Below are 13,704 nucleotides of genomic sequence, written 5' to 3'. Positions count from 1 at the left end.
CCGTCCCCATGGGATCTGTCCCCGCCCTTTCCCTATCCTCGCAGTTACTGCGTGTCCCCTTCCCCATGTCATTCTCTACTGTATACAAGCAGAAAGGGGCAACCAGTGTTTGAGAGAGTGGGGTATGATGATCAAAAGGACTAGAGTGATGTAAGAAAGTAACTGCAGTAGATTGTATCAATTTAAGGCATTTCAGGGAGTAGAGTGGAAAACCAGCATAAAGAGTTGCAGTAGTCTTGGCGAGTGATAACTAAGCAGAGAAGAAGGGCACAGAGAAAAAAAAAAAAAAGAGTGAGAAGAGAGGCTAGACAGCATGAATACAATGGAGGACAAAGGAGGCCTTAAAAACTACATTGATTTTGAGTTTTAAAAACGAGATTGGATCAGTCATTTGCACAAGCACTTCACCAGAACAGAAACCAGCAACTAAGTCAGCTAGACCAATGCTAAGTACAGGGAGAATAAGTGTCTGCAGCTTTGAGAATATTAAGCAGTAAACTTTATATGGAAACAGAATGGACTTTGTAAGCAGCATGGAATGTTTACTTTTTAGCATTTTGCCAGGTATTTGTGACCTAGCTTGGCTACTGCTACAAATAGGATACCGGGCTAGATGGACCTTTTGTCTGAACCAGTAAGGCAATTCTTATGTTCTTATAAGAATATCTGCATTTTGCTACATCACATCACATGAAAGTCAAAATAATAAATGGAAACACCCATGCAAAACGTAAAGATGCCAGCTAAAGGGAAGGCACCATTAGGCTATAATTAACAGCCAAATCTAATTGGAAAGCTGGTCTTTGACCATTACCTATTTTTCACCCTTAAATACCATTCGTCCTAGTCTCATCCTATCACCAACATCTTTAGAAACATCCAGGCTATTGACCCTTGCACCATCTCCAATTCTTTCTTCTCTATAACCTTTGAGACCAATTCTTCACACTACTTTCATCTGCTTTAGACACTTGTCCCATTCAGGTGTAAGGCATGCCATACCTCAACCTTGGCTCGCCTCTATATTTTGCCTTCTATGCTCCTGCACCCCTTTCACAGAGAGCTAAAATACTGCTCCCATATTGACTTTATATATTTCAAAATTCATGACGGCAGGTATAATAAAAGGAAAGGAGACAAACCAAGGATTGTGTCCATTCATTACCACTCACTTCCATCTTCAAAATTCCTCTCATTTAATTTCTAATTTTCCGCACAGACTTTGGCTTTTTCTATAACAAAATGGAGATTGTAAGTTCTCCTTCAGTCACCCCTTCATTTCATTCACCTTTCCAACTTTGTCCCTGACCTCCTCTCCTTACCCATCCCATTCCCACCTAACTCATCAGTTTTCTCTCCTCTTCAGTCACCTACCACATCTTCAACTGATCACTTCACTGTGACTTTCCTCTTCAAGCATGCTGTGTTCATATCACTCAAAAAACCTTTCCTGGATCCTACCAGTCCTGCTATCATACCATCTCCCTCCTCCATTTTTTATCCAAACTGAACTCTTCGCTCCCCCACCCCCTCACCATCTCAAAACCATTCTAGATCTGTTTATCTGGCTTTTACCTTCTATAGTCCATAAACTGATCTTGCTAGTTTCTAGCAACCTCTTTAAAGCCAAGGCTGGAGGTTTTTATTCTGTTCTCATCCTTCGACTCATCTGCTGCTTTTGCTACCGGTGATCACCATCTATTCCTTAACACTATACACAACTGAATTCTGGGATTCGGTTCTCTCTCTCCTCTCTCCTATTGTACTTAATGTATCTTCTAGCAATTCTTCCCCCTTGGTCAGTATACCAAGGCTGGATCCTAGGCTACCTTCTCTTTTCTCTTATAGCTTATATGCCAATTACTTTCAAGTCTGCTTCTGTACACCAGATATTTTTACAGAGAATCTGGTTCCAAATCTCAGTCTAGATGTTCTATCTTAAACTTAAGGATGGCCAAAATAGAACAACCTCATTATCCTAAACCCTCAAACCCACTTCCTCTCTTTGCTCTTCTTTTGGCATCCCTTGATGAAGTATGTTATTTATTCCCTTTCAACATTTGGTACAAGAAGTCCTTCCATTTTAGTAACATGCTCAAAAAGCTTTCCACTCTTTTCACCTTCCACTTGACTACTGTAACTTACTCCTTGCAGATCTTCCAACAAAACCATCATTCTCTACTGTAATCTATTCAAAGTGCCACTGCACAACTTACCTTCCTTCAGCATGGCTACAACCACATACCTTCTCTCCTCAAGTCATTACATTAACTTCTACATGAAAGCATCTAAGGAATCTAACTTCTATGGCTCACCTACAAATGCAATCACTCTACAGCTCATTACTTCTTCCTCCCTGCATTCTGCTAAAACTTCACTAGGCTGGATAAATCACTCATATGTGCCCTTATCTTCCAACAGCTAACTTTAATGACCCACTTTATCAACTGTTACTGAATCAGGAAGGCTGTTCTACATAAACAATGTGTCATGCTCCTCCTCTAGCCACATTCAAATCCAGATTAACATTCCCCTTTGAGAGCTGATTTTATACCTTGACCATTTCAGAGATTCTCACTTGCTGTGTGTCTCATCAAGGCAGTCTCGTCTATGTGTACAGTCTTATATATGCCTGGTAACACTTTAGAAATGAGTACTAGGTAATAGTCTGTGCCGAGATTACTTTAATCAAGGTCAGTGTGTCATTTTCCTCATTTGTATGCCAATATCTTAGGTAAATGAACAGACGGGACTCCCCACAAATGCCATCCTTTCCCATTATCAGACTACAAAATTATCAAAACTAGAATAACCATGTTCCAGACATCTGGCCTTCAAGTTTCCATGTACAGTTAAATGCAGGTAACTTTTGTAGCTGTTCTTTTTCAGCCAAATCCTTTATTTAATTACAGTAACTATATAAGATCCCTTACTTATTCTAGCACCGCCCATATTGTCCCAGAAAAAGTTTAATCTCTAATAGCTACCAAAACTAGTGAGGATAAATGCCCAAACATGCAGTCTTCTAGAACTTTGTGGCCTGGCATAAGGGAATAAACTTTAGAAGTAACAATTACATGCAAATCTAATTTGTCCAATGTTTTGGGTAAAGCAAATAATATTTTGATGCAAGATATGGGGCAATAAATGCTCTGTATTTACAAAAAAAAAAGTCAACTAAAATGGAACTGTGAAGGTGGTACTTTTATTATATCAGGGAATATAGGAACATTTAGAGATTTTGGAATATATGAACACGAATACATCCATAGAGAATAATGATGAATGAGAGGTTATCCAGGGAGAGACCTTCACACACCTTGGTGCTACAGTTACATGGAAAATATTACGCTTGTTCTCCTGTATCAGGATAAAAATGGCTGTAGACCCTCACCTTACAGAGTGAGCTAAGAACAGCACAGTAACTTATTTATAGCATTTGTATCCCACATTTTCCCACCACTTTGCAGGCTCAATGTGGCTTACATTTGCCGTAGTGGCGATTGCCATTTCCGGTTAACAGAATTACAATTGATATTGCATTCAAGTGCGTATATACTTATTGAAGATAAATATTGTTCTATCCAAAGATTAAGTTCTATCCACATTACGTTACTACATATTTTAGAAGAAAGGGTTGCTGGGTATGATTTAGTTAACACTGCCAAGTGATGCCCTATTTCTAGATTTGGGGTCAGGAAGGACCTACTGCTGCAAAATGCTCTGTGCTGGTACAGAAAAAAAGTTTGCCGATACAGAAAGTTAACAGGCAAATCAGAACACTGAACTCCATGGACATTAGGTCTCTAAATATCTACAGTTAAGGACGTTTTTTTCTTGAAAGAGGCACTCCGTGTTGGGTTGGCTATTAGGGTTGGCTCTTATTACTAAGATTACATGGCACCCATCTGCACAATAAGTTTAAAAATAAGCTAAAAATCTGGGCCAGCTCTCATACATTCACTATTTGCTTTTTGCTTTCTTCTAGCACTGCTGACCCCCCCCCCCCCCCAAAATGTCAGACAGAGACTTCATTTGTTGATGAAATAAGCATTATCACTAAAGAGGCACTTAGCACTGTTTTTATAACAGTAGGAGCAGATATAGTGTGAGTTTTATAGGTTTTAACAACGTCCTAATGCAATTGTACATTTGTTCACCTCACACATGCATATTGGGCTTGTTGTTAGAACTCCTGATGCAGGCAAAGTAGCCGAAAAACAGCCCACATGAAATCCACCATGTGATTCTGTATAAGCCCATCAAGTGATGAGTACATAAGTAATGCCATAGTGGGAAAAGACCAAAGGTCCATCGAGCCCAGCATCCTGTCCCCAACAGCGGCCAATCCAGGTCAAGGGCATCTGGCAAACTACCCAAACGTACAAACATTTTATACATGCTATTCCCGAAATTGTGGATTTTTCCCGTTTAGTAGTGGTCTATGGACTTGTCCTTTAGGAAACTGTCCAACCCCCTTTTAAACTCTGCCAAGCTAACCGCCTTCACTACGTTCTCCGGCAACAAATTCCAGAGTTTAATTACGCGTTGGGTGAAGAAAAATTTTCTATTTGTTTTAAATTTACTACACTGTAGTTTCATCGCATGCCCCCTAGTCCTAGTATTTTTGGAAAGTGTGAACAGACGCTTCACATCCACCTGTTCCACTCCACTCATTTTATATACTTCTATCATGTCTCCCCTCATACTCATATCTATGAGCGCTGATGTCAATAAAAGATTTTTTGAAGACACCTTTGGCTGCACTCTGGTCCCTTTGGTCATCTCCACTGTCTTGTTTTGCAATTTAAGGTGTGGAGTTTAGTCCCTCTTCTGTTTTACACATATTTAAAACACATACAAAAGCAAAAATGATTCAGTCTGCCCAGCACCAATTTCTCCACTTTGGATACATGCACACACAAATTCACTGGGGTACCCAATACTCATTTCCCCTTTTCCATAGACTAAGCTGCAGAGTTTAAAGTTATAACTGCTGCTCTATCGATTATTTATTTACTATACCGTTACTTATTGCATCAGCAAAACAGAACAGTTTACGTTGTAAAAAATACACATTTAAAACAAAATACAAACTAAGAAATCCAGTATTTCACAGGAAAGCACAAAAAAACATCCATACTGTAGTAACAAACATGCCATTCATACTAAAAACCAAAATTATAATGCTGCATTATGAAACTGAACATCCTTTATATCTATTTTATTTCCCTTTGTCATGCGAGATTTTCAAACTTACTCTGAAAAAAACAAGTTTTTAAAGCTTTACGAAAACCAGTATATGATTCTTCTAATCTAATTACTTTTGAATGGCGGTTCCATAGTGTAGGGGATAAGAAAAAGAAAGCTGAAGCTCGCGTGGATTCCCATCTAGCCCTTAGGGGTGACAGAATTACTAATCTGTTATCTGTGACCGAAGTGTATGTGTCGGTGAGTACGGTATAGTGAGATTTGCTAGATATGATGGGGTTCATAAATGTAGTGCTTTATATGTCAAAATGAGGACCTTAAATGTTATTCTGACTTCAATCGGAAGCCAGTGAAGATAGTATAAGAGGGGTATAATCCTGTCATACTTTGAGGCCTGACAAATAACACTGGCAGCCGTATTTTGAATCGTTTGTAAACGTTTTAAATTGACCTTGGTGAGACCTGCGTAAACGATATTGCAGTAATCAAGATGTGTTATGATATAGGCATATGTTAGGGTACACAAGGAGACTATCGAGTTTGATTGAACGCAATTTCCGTAGATAGATTTTTTTTTACTACATCAGATATTTGTTAAAGGATAGGGCAGAGTTAATAATTACACCTAAATATTTAAAGGATTGCACTGTAACTATCTGCTTACCAAAGAGTAGGCATTAAAGATGGTATTGGCCCACGACCTGTTGTCCAAGACGCTATTGTCATATCTGGATTCAGTACTAAATGATACTCTGTAAACCAGCTAGCCACCTCATCAAGGCACTTTTGAATTCGTATCAAATCTATGTTCAATCTATGTGGGTTAGCCCTCAATGCTTTCTTGCCGTTATGGATTTTTAAGTAGCTTTATATTGTGCAAGTCACACACAAGACAAGAACCCAAGATACAAACAAACAAACAAAAAAAAAGCTATATAAAGCGAAGATCCTTACCTGTAGCAAGTATTCTCCGAGGACAGCCGGCTTACTATTCTCACAAGTGGGTCGATGATCCGCGTCTGCCCGGGAACTGGTATAATGGATAGCAAAAAAGTTGCCAGAGCCTTCTGCTGCGCATGTGCGGAGTGCCTTCCCGCCCATCACGCTCCTCAGTTTAATTCAATAGAATAAGAAAACAAGAATCAAACAACTCCAAGGGGAGGTGGGTGGGATTGTGAGAATAATAAGCCTGCTGTCCTCGGAGAGTACCAGCTACAGATAAGTATCTTTGCTTTATCCGAGGACAAGCAGGTTATATTAGTCTCACAAGTGGGGAATCCCTAGCATTCAGGCTCACACAAAATGTAGCCATGGCTCTGACCATTGTGAGTCATGACATGACCCTCTAAAGTCAGCCCAGCTTGTGCATAAGTGGCATATGTGAAAGGAAATGCAATCTGCTAGCCAATTGGAAATAGTGCATTTACCGATTGCGACTCCTCTTGTTGGGGTCAAAACAAAAACAACTGGGCGGACTGTATGAAGGGCTTCGTCCGCTCCATGTAAAAGACCAATGATCTCTTGCAGTCCAAGGTTTGCAAGCTGCTTTTGTCAGGGTGGGCACGAGAACAGGGAAAAAACATTGGCAAGACAATCAACCGGTTCAGATGGAACTCAGACACCACCTTCGGCAGGAACTTAGGGTGCGTGCATAGGACTACTCTAATGTGATGAAACTTAGTATAAGGTGCATCCACTACTAAGGCATGAAAGCTCACTGACCCTATGAGCTGAAGTAACAGCCACTAAGAAAATGACCTTCCAGGTCACATACTTCAAATGGCAGGAATTCAGTGGCTCAAAAGGTGCTTTCATCAGCTGGCTGAGAACGATGTTGAGATCCCATGACACTGGTGGAGGTTTGACAGAGGGCTTTGACAAAAGCAAACCTCTCATGAAGTGAACTAAAGGCTGTCCAGAGATAGACTTACCTTCTACACACTGATTGCACTAAGGTGAACCCTTACAGAGTTGGTCTTGAGACCGTACTCTGATCAAAGTGTAGAAGGTATTCATGCAGGGTCTATGTAGGACAAGAAAGGGGATCTATGGCCTTGCTGTCACACCAGACGGCAAGCCTACTCCATTTAAAAATAACACACCTTAGTGGAATCTTTCCTGGAAGCCAGCAAGACTCGTGAGACACCCTCCGAAAGATCCAAGGAAGTAAATTCTAGGCTCTCAACATCCAGTCCGTGAGGGCCAGAGACTGGAGGTTGGGATGTAGAAGTGATCCCTCATTCTGTGTGATGAGGGTCAGAAAACACTCCAGTCTCCATGGTTCTTCAGAGGACAATTCCAGAAGAAGAGGGAACCCTATCTGCCGCGGCCTGTACAGCGTGATCAGAATCATAGTTCCGCAGTCTTGCTCGAGTTTCAACAAAGACTTTCCCACTAGAGGTACTGGAGGATAAGCATACAGAAGGCCTGTCCCCCAATGTAGGAGGAAGGCATCTGACACTAGTCTGTCGTGGGCCTGAAGCCTGAACAGAACTGAGGGACCTTGCAGTTGAAATGAGTGGCAAAAAAACACTGAGGGGGTGCCTCATGCTCAGAAGATCTTTCTTTAGAGACCACTTGTGCAGTTGCATTATCTTGCTCAGCCTGTCAGCCAGGCCATTGTTTACGCCTGCCAGATAAGTGGCTTGGAGAAACATACCGTGTTGGCGAGCCCAATGCTACATCTGGACGGCTTCCTGACAGGGGAGCGGAAGGGACCTTGGGCACATGCTATTGACGAGAATGAGCACACTGGAGAGCCTGAGCAGGCTGGCGAGCCTCAGGAGTTTACCTACACCTAGAGCAGCAATAAGGAGCACTCCGCGACTTGCCAAAATATCTCCTGGATGAGGAGGCAGTTTCAGAAGATGCCCGGCAGGAGAGAGAAGACATAGCATCAGTATGCTTATTGATCTGGTCAGCAACCACCTCAACCTTCTCTCCAAAAAGATTATCCCCCCAACAAGGTGCATCCGCCAACCTCTGCTGAACAGCATGGTCCAGGTCAGAAACACGTAGCCATGGAGTCTGAGCATTGCTATACCTTGGGCAGAGATCCTGGATGCCACGTCAAAAGTGTCATTAACTGCCCCTAGCCAAGAACTTGAAACACACCTTCTGCTGCTTGACCAACTGACAAAACGGCTCAGCCTGCTCCGGAGGGAGAGCATCGACCAAGTCCGACAGCTGTCGCACCAAGTTCTGCAAGTGCATGCTCGTGAAGAACTGGTATGACTGGATGCAGGCGATGAGCTTAGAGGCCTGCCACATCTTTCTCCCAAAAGAGCCCAGGGTCCTAGCTTCTCTGCCTAGGGGAACTGAGGCATAGTCCCAAGTACTCCTAGCTCTCCTGAGAGCGGAGTCCACCACCATGGAGTCGTGGTGTAACTGAGACCTCACCATTCCAGGTTTCCCGTGGATCTGATACTGGGTGTCAATTTTCTTGGGTACCACAGGGTCAGAGGGGACACCCAGTTCCGTATGAGGACTGCCTGTCTCCTTTGGAGGGGAGGTGTAGTCCAGGACTCAAGCATTTTGACTCTGGGCTCATCCTCTACAGGTGGGCCTAGGCCCACCCAGTAGCAGCACCCTATGATGTGGCTGGCAGGGATTCCCAAGCCCCACCAGCTGAAAACTTCCAACAACTGTCTCTCCTGCATACCTTGTAAATAGTAGACCTTTGCCTGCAGCAAGCAGCAGCTGATACATACTGCTCGCACCGGCCCCACAGCCTTACCTCAGACATATTCTCACCTATAAGGAAACAGGAAGTTGCATCAGTGGAAAGGCTGTGGGGCCAACATGATCAGTGTGTATTAGTTGTTGCTTGCTGCCAGTGAAAATCTGCTATTTAAAAGGTATGCGGGAGAGGGGGGATGATTGAGAGACCATATGGCATGCAGGTGAGAGAGGGAGAGACCAAATCACCTGTGGGACAGGGCGAAGTTCTTTTGCCCACCTATCTTGGGTCCAGGCCCACCCAAAATTGGGTGTCTGGCTATGCTCCTGCTCCTCTCAGGTGGAGTGGAGGGCTCAGAAGGAATCCCATAGGACTCATTGGAGGAAAAATACCTGGGATCCTCTTCCGATTCCCATGAACGCTTCTCCTCTGTGTCGAACAGCACTTCCCTCAGGGATGTCAGAGACCCGGCCCACCTCAATGCTGAGGAACCATGTCCTCGAGAGTGTCGTCAAGAAACTGGCTCATGTCTCAACTTCGGCGAAGCTTCCTCCACCGACGTCAAGGGGGTGCCGGCCTGGGTGGCAGTCGGATACCAGGGACGCAAGTGGTGCAGATGGAGGCCGCACCATGGGCTGAGGGCTAGGCAGGGCCACAGTGGGAGGCATGGTAGGCACAAGCACCCCTGATACCAATGCACATCACTGCATAAAGCCATCCAAAAAAACTCAGGAAGCAAGACCCGGATGCATTCGAAAGCCGCCATCGGGAAAGACTGTGGGGTCGCTGGTGCACAGGCTGCAGAATTGCCAGGGCCGGTGCGGGAGCAGGATCTCAGCTGCTTGGAAACACACAGATTGGCCCCTCCTGGATAGAGGGAGAGCGGTCCTCTAGGTGTCGACACTTCGCGGGTGCCGAATCTCTTGGCGCCCCAGAGCTCCCGGCACCATGAGTCGATGGAGATCAGTGATGGTGCTTCTTGGGCTTCGCCCAATGTACGTCACTCATGCTCCTTGGTGCCTAGGACAACGTCGAATCCTCACATCGCCTTGGGGTTGGGTCTGGCAATGGATGGTCCTGGGGGCCTGTATAACAGGAGGCCTCGAGACAGGTGGAGACTCACTTGACGCCTCACTGCTCCCAGTGTCTTGGGTCTTGAAGTAGCTATACCTACTGCGACTCCCGGTGCAACACTGTCGACGCCGAAGAACTGGACCTGGCTCGCGTTGAGCCTCCCAGGAAACATGGGTCCTTTCCTTCATACAAAGACAAAGGACACAATTGTCAAGACTACGGTCTGGATCAAGGCAATGAAGACACCAAGAATGGGTGTGTCTTCCCGCGATGGTCCAGTTACACCACTTGAAGCCACTGGGAGTCTTCGTGGACCTGGAAGGAAAAATGGCTTCGGCTAAATTAAAACTCATGATGCCTGAAAAAAAAAAAAAAAAAAAAAAAAAGGAGGGAAAAGAAACAAAAATAAGAGACCCAACCGAGCAGGCCTAAGAATGGCCCGCGACGAAAAGAATGGAAACTTATACGGAGGCAAGACGCAGGCAGAAAGCTAATGACTAAAAGGGACTTTTTTTATTTTTTCCTTTTCGCTTTAAAAAAAAAAAAAAAAAGAGCAAGGAGAAGAAACCGCCTAAAGGCACTCAAAATAGTTCCGATTGGATGTGTGAGGAGCTAGCAAAAAAGATAGCTGCTTCTCACGTGGAGAAAATGAAAACTGAGGGAGTTGAGTTTGTGCAGTGGGCGGACGGGAATGAACTTGCACGTGCAGTGGGGCACAGTGCTCTTTTTTTTTTTTACTATGACATAAATGCAGGACCGGGTGACACGGATCAGTGTCTACCTACGTGAGAATTTTGCAGCATGTTTGTCCTAAGAGAATTGTCTATTTGCTATGGTTAGTTTATTCTTGCTGTATATCACCTTGAGTGAAATTCCTTCCAAAAGGCGGTAAAGCCTAATAAATATTCCTAATATGCCACATCTTCATTTCCACTAATTTCTGAACTTATGAAAATAAAAAGCATCAGATTTCAATAACCGTCTCTCCACTTGAGCACAGCTATTCCAATTAAAAAAACAAACAAAAAAGAAAAAGCTATCCCCCCCCCCCCCCCCCCCCCCAAAAAAAAAAAAAATCACCCAACCTTCAAGGAAAAAAAAAAATTTTTTTTGATAATGCATTGAAGGTTTACAAATCTCAGGACCTGCTGTTCCAACTGTACTACCATCAGGATGGTAGGAAATAATCATCTCCCTCTCCCAAGAGGGAAGCCCATTTAAATGAGTTCAGTAAGGTGGTTATACCTGTAAAATATTCTTCTGTAGAGATGACCCTGGAACATCAGGAGAAGGCAAATGGTTTTCTAAGTTTTGCTGAAAAAGGGAAAAAATGTTATTTCATTGATCTATGTACATCTACAAAAGCTACCATGACCATGAGAGAATGAAAAGACACTTATAACCATCACCAGAGTTAAAAAGTTCCCAATTGTGTAAGAGACACTACACCCCGAGTCTGGATCAAAAGAAACATTTTGGTCTGTAACTGTAGATCCTTTTGTCAAGATGTGTGTTGGGGGGGGGGGGGGGGGGGACGAGACATGGCAGAAGAGAAAAGTCCAGCTTTGGTTACTTCAGCATCTCCTGCCAAGTACTACAGAGATGCAGCCCAATGCCTAGCACTCTGCTTCAAACTACAGAAGTTACAGCCTCTATCTGCCAAATGTTTAGCAAAGGTGGAATCTCAACAATATAGACAGATAGAACTGAAAGAAAGAATGACTAAAACCTGAAATGCCATACCATCCATAATACTAAATCAAACAAGTCAGAAGTTTTAAATTTCCCCCTAGCACTTGAGGGTCAATAGCTTGAGGATGCAAACCTATGAATTTATGATGTTTGATATCCAGGCCTGCAGCTGTGCTTCATCCCTTTAATCAAGGGTCAAAATAAAGACATGCAGCTAATGCACATATTCAACTGAATTAGAATATGCCACTGAAAAAGAGTACATTTACATGTGGCCAAAGCTGATCAATAGAGTGAAGGTCATGTTTAACACAGTATTGTTGCTGTTAGACTACTATAAAAAGGTATCAAATAGAAAAAATAACCTACAGGACTTTTTTTTTGTTCTGGATTTAAGCTCATGGCTAGGAACCAACATCCACACATTTCTTTTGGAAGGAGAATGGAAAGGCTCTTTTCTAACTGACCCCTGGGCTGTAGTTTGTACAGAACCCTAACAGAATTTTAACAGGAATATAATTATCACTTGAATTAAAATGTCAGAAGAATACAAATGCAGACTAATGCTCTGCATCTAATTTCTATTGCTGAAGTTTTTATCAGATGCTATGGTATAACCTGCTGCAGAATCCTGTATCATAGCTGTAGGGCTCATCACTGCTATTTTTTGCCTTCAAACAGTAGTTAAAAAGGATTAAAAGGGGGCCTCAAGACCTATTTGGCAAAGTGTATGCATCACTCCCGCCAGGCATCTCTACCTTCTGATCTGTCTTACCCCGGTGTCACATTACTCACCGCTGCTCTCTCTTTTTTACTTTACCTCGCTTTGCCTTTTTCCCATTATACTTCTAGGACATTGTTTGACCCCTGACATGTTACGTTATGTAGATTGTTGTAAGCCACATTGGGCCTGCCCATGGGTGGGAAATTGTGGGATATAAATGCTGTAAATAAATAAATAAAAGGCCACAAAGCCATAATTAGCCCCAAGGAAGGTAGGACATCTAATGCCTCTATAGAAGAAAATATAAAGAGTAAAATCTGGAGAGCCTTGTATACCAATGCCCGTATGGGAAACAAACTTCTAGATCTTGAGGCTACAATGATGGAAGCAGACTTGGATTTAGTGGCGGTCACAGAACTTGGTTCACGGAGAACCATAACTGGGATGTTGCTATGCCTGGCTATAATCTATTCAGGAAGGACAGAGTAGGAAAAAAGGGTGGAGGTGTGGCATTATATGCTAAGAATGATATCCAAGTGACAGAACTGCAGGACATGTGGGGTATAGAAGAAGCACTGTGGATTAAACTGGAAAGAGGGAAAGGAAAATGTATCTATATCGGAGTGATATACAGACCACCCTCACAGTCGGAGGAAATGGACAGGGACTTAATTGAAGACATCCGCAAGATAGCTAGGAAAGGGGAAGTACTACTGATGGGTGACTTCAATATGTCGGATGTCGAATGGGGTGTCCCGGCTGTGGGGTCGTCTAGAAGCAAAGAGATCTTAGATTCCCTACAGGAAGTGGGTGACGGAAAAGACGCAGGATGGAGCTATTCTGGACCTGGTGCATACAAATGAAGAGTATGTTTCTGACGTCAAGGTGGCAGACCATTTGGCATCTAGTGATCATTGTATGGTATGGTTCAATATTAAAACAGAAGAGAGGGCTCATTCGAGATTGAAGGTCCTGGATTTCAAAGGAACTAACTTTGCCGAGATGGGGGAATTTCTCAACAGTTAGCGGGACAGGAACAGCTGAAGGATGTAGAACAGCAATGGACAAGACTGAAAGGAGCTATATTAAAGGCAACTAACCTTTATGTTAGAAAATTACATAAGAGGGGAAAAAAAAGGCCTCTCTGGTACTCAAATGTAGTAGCTGAAAAGATAAGGTAAGGATGTTAGCCTTCGCACGTTATAAGATGACTCAAAGATGAAGACAGGAGAGAATACCTGAATAAGCAAAGAGAAGCTGGAAAAGCTATCAGAATGTGAAGCGGCAAATGGAGGAAAAGATAGTTAATACGGTAAAATTGGGG

At 43.1% G+C, this 13,704-nt stretch overlaps 1 protein-coding gene across 1 annotated transcript in view; it reads right to left on the bottom strand.

The window, feature by feature from the left end:
- The window catches only part of EIF4ENIF1 (eukaryotic translation initiation factor 4E nuclear import factor 1), a 229,477-nt gene that overhangs the window by 110,665 nt on the left and 105,108 nt on the right, over positions 1-13,704 (bottom strand). The window contains 1 exon segment of the mRNA XM_030217483.1: positions 11,210-11,278. Coding sequence (XP_030073343.1) covers positions 11,210-11,278 — 69 coding nt within the window.

This window comes from Microcaecilia unicolor, chromosome 11 (assembly GCF_901765095.1).
Source record: "Microcaecilia unicolor chromosome 11, aMicUni1.1, whole genome shotgun sequence".
Lineage (NCBI taxonomy): Eukaryota > Metazoa > Chordata > Amphibia > Gymnophiona > Siphonopidae > Microcaecilia > Microcaecilia unicolor.
This window is presented reverse-complemented; position numbering and strand designations above follow the sequence as displayed.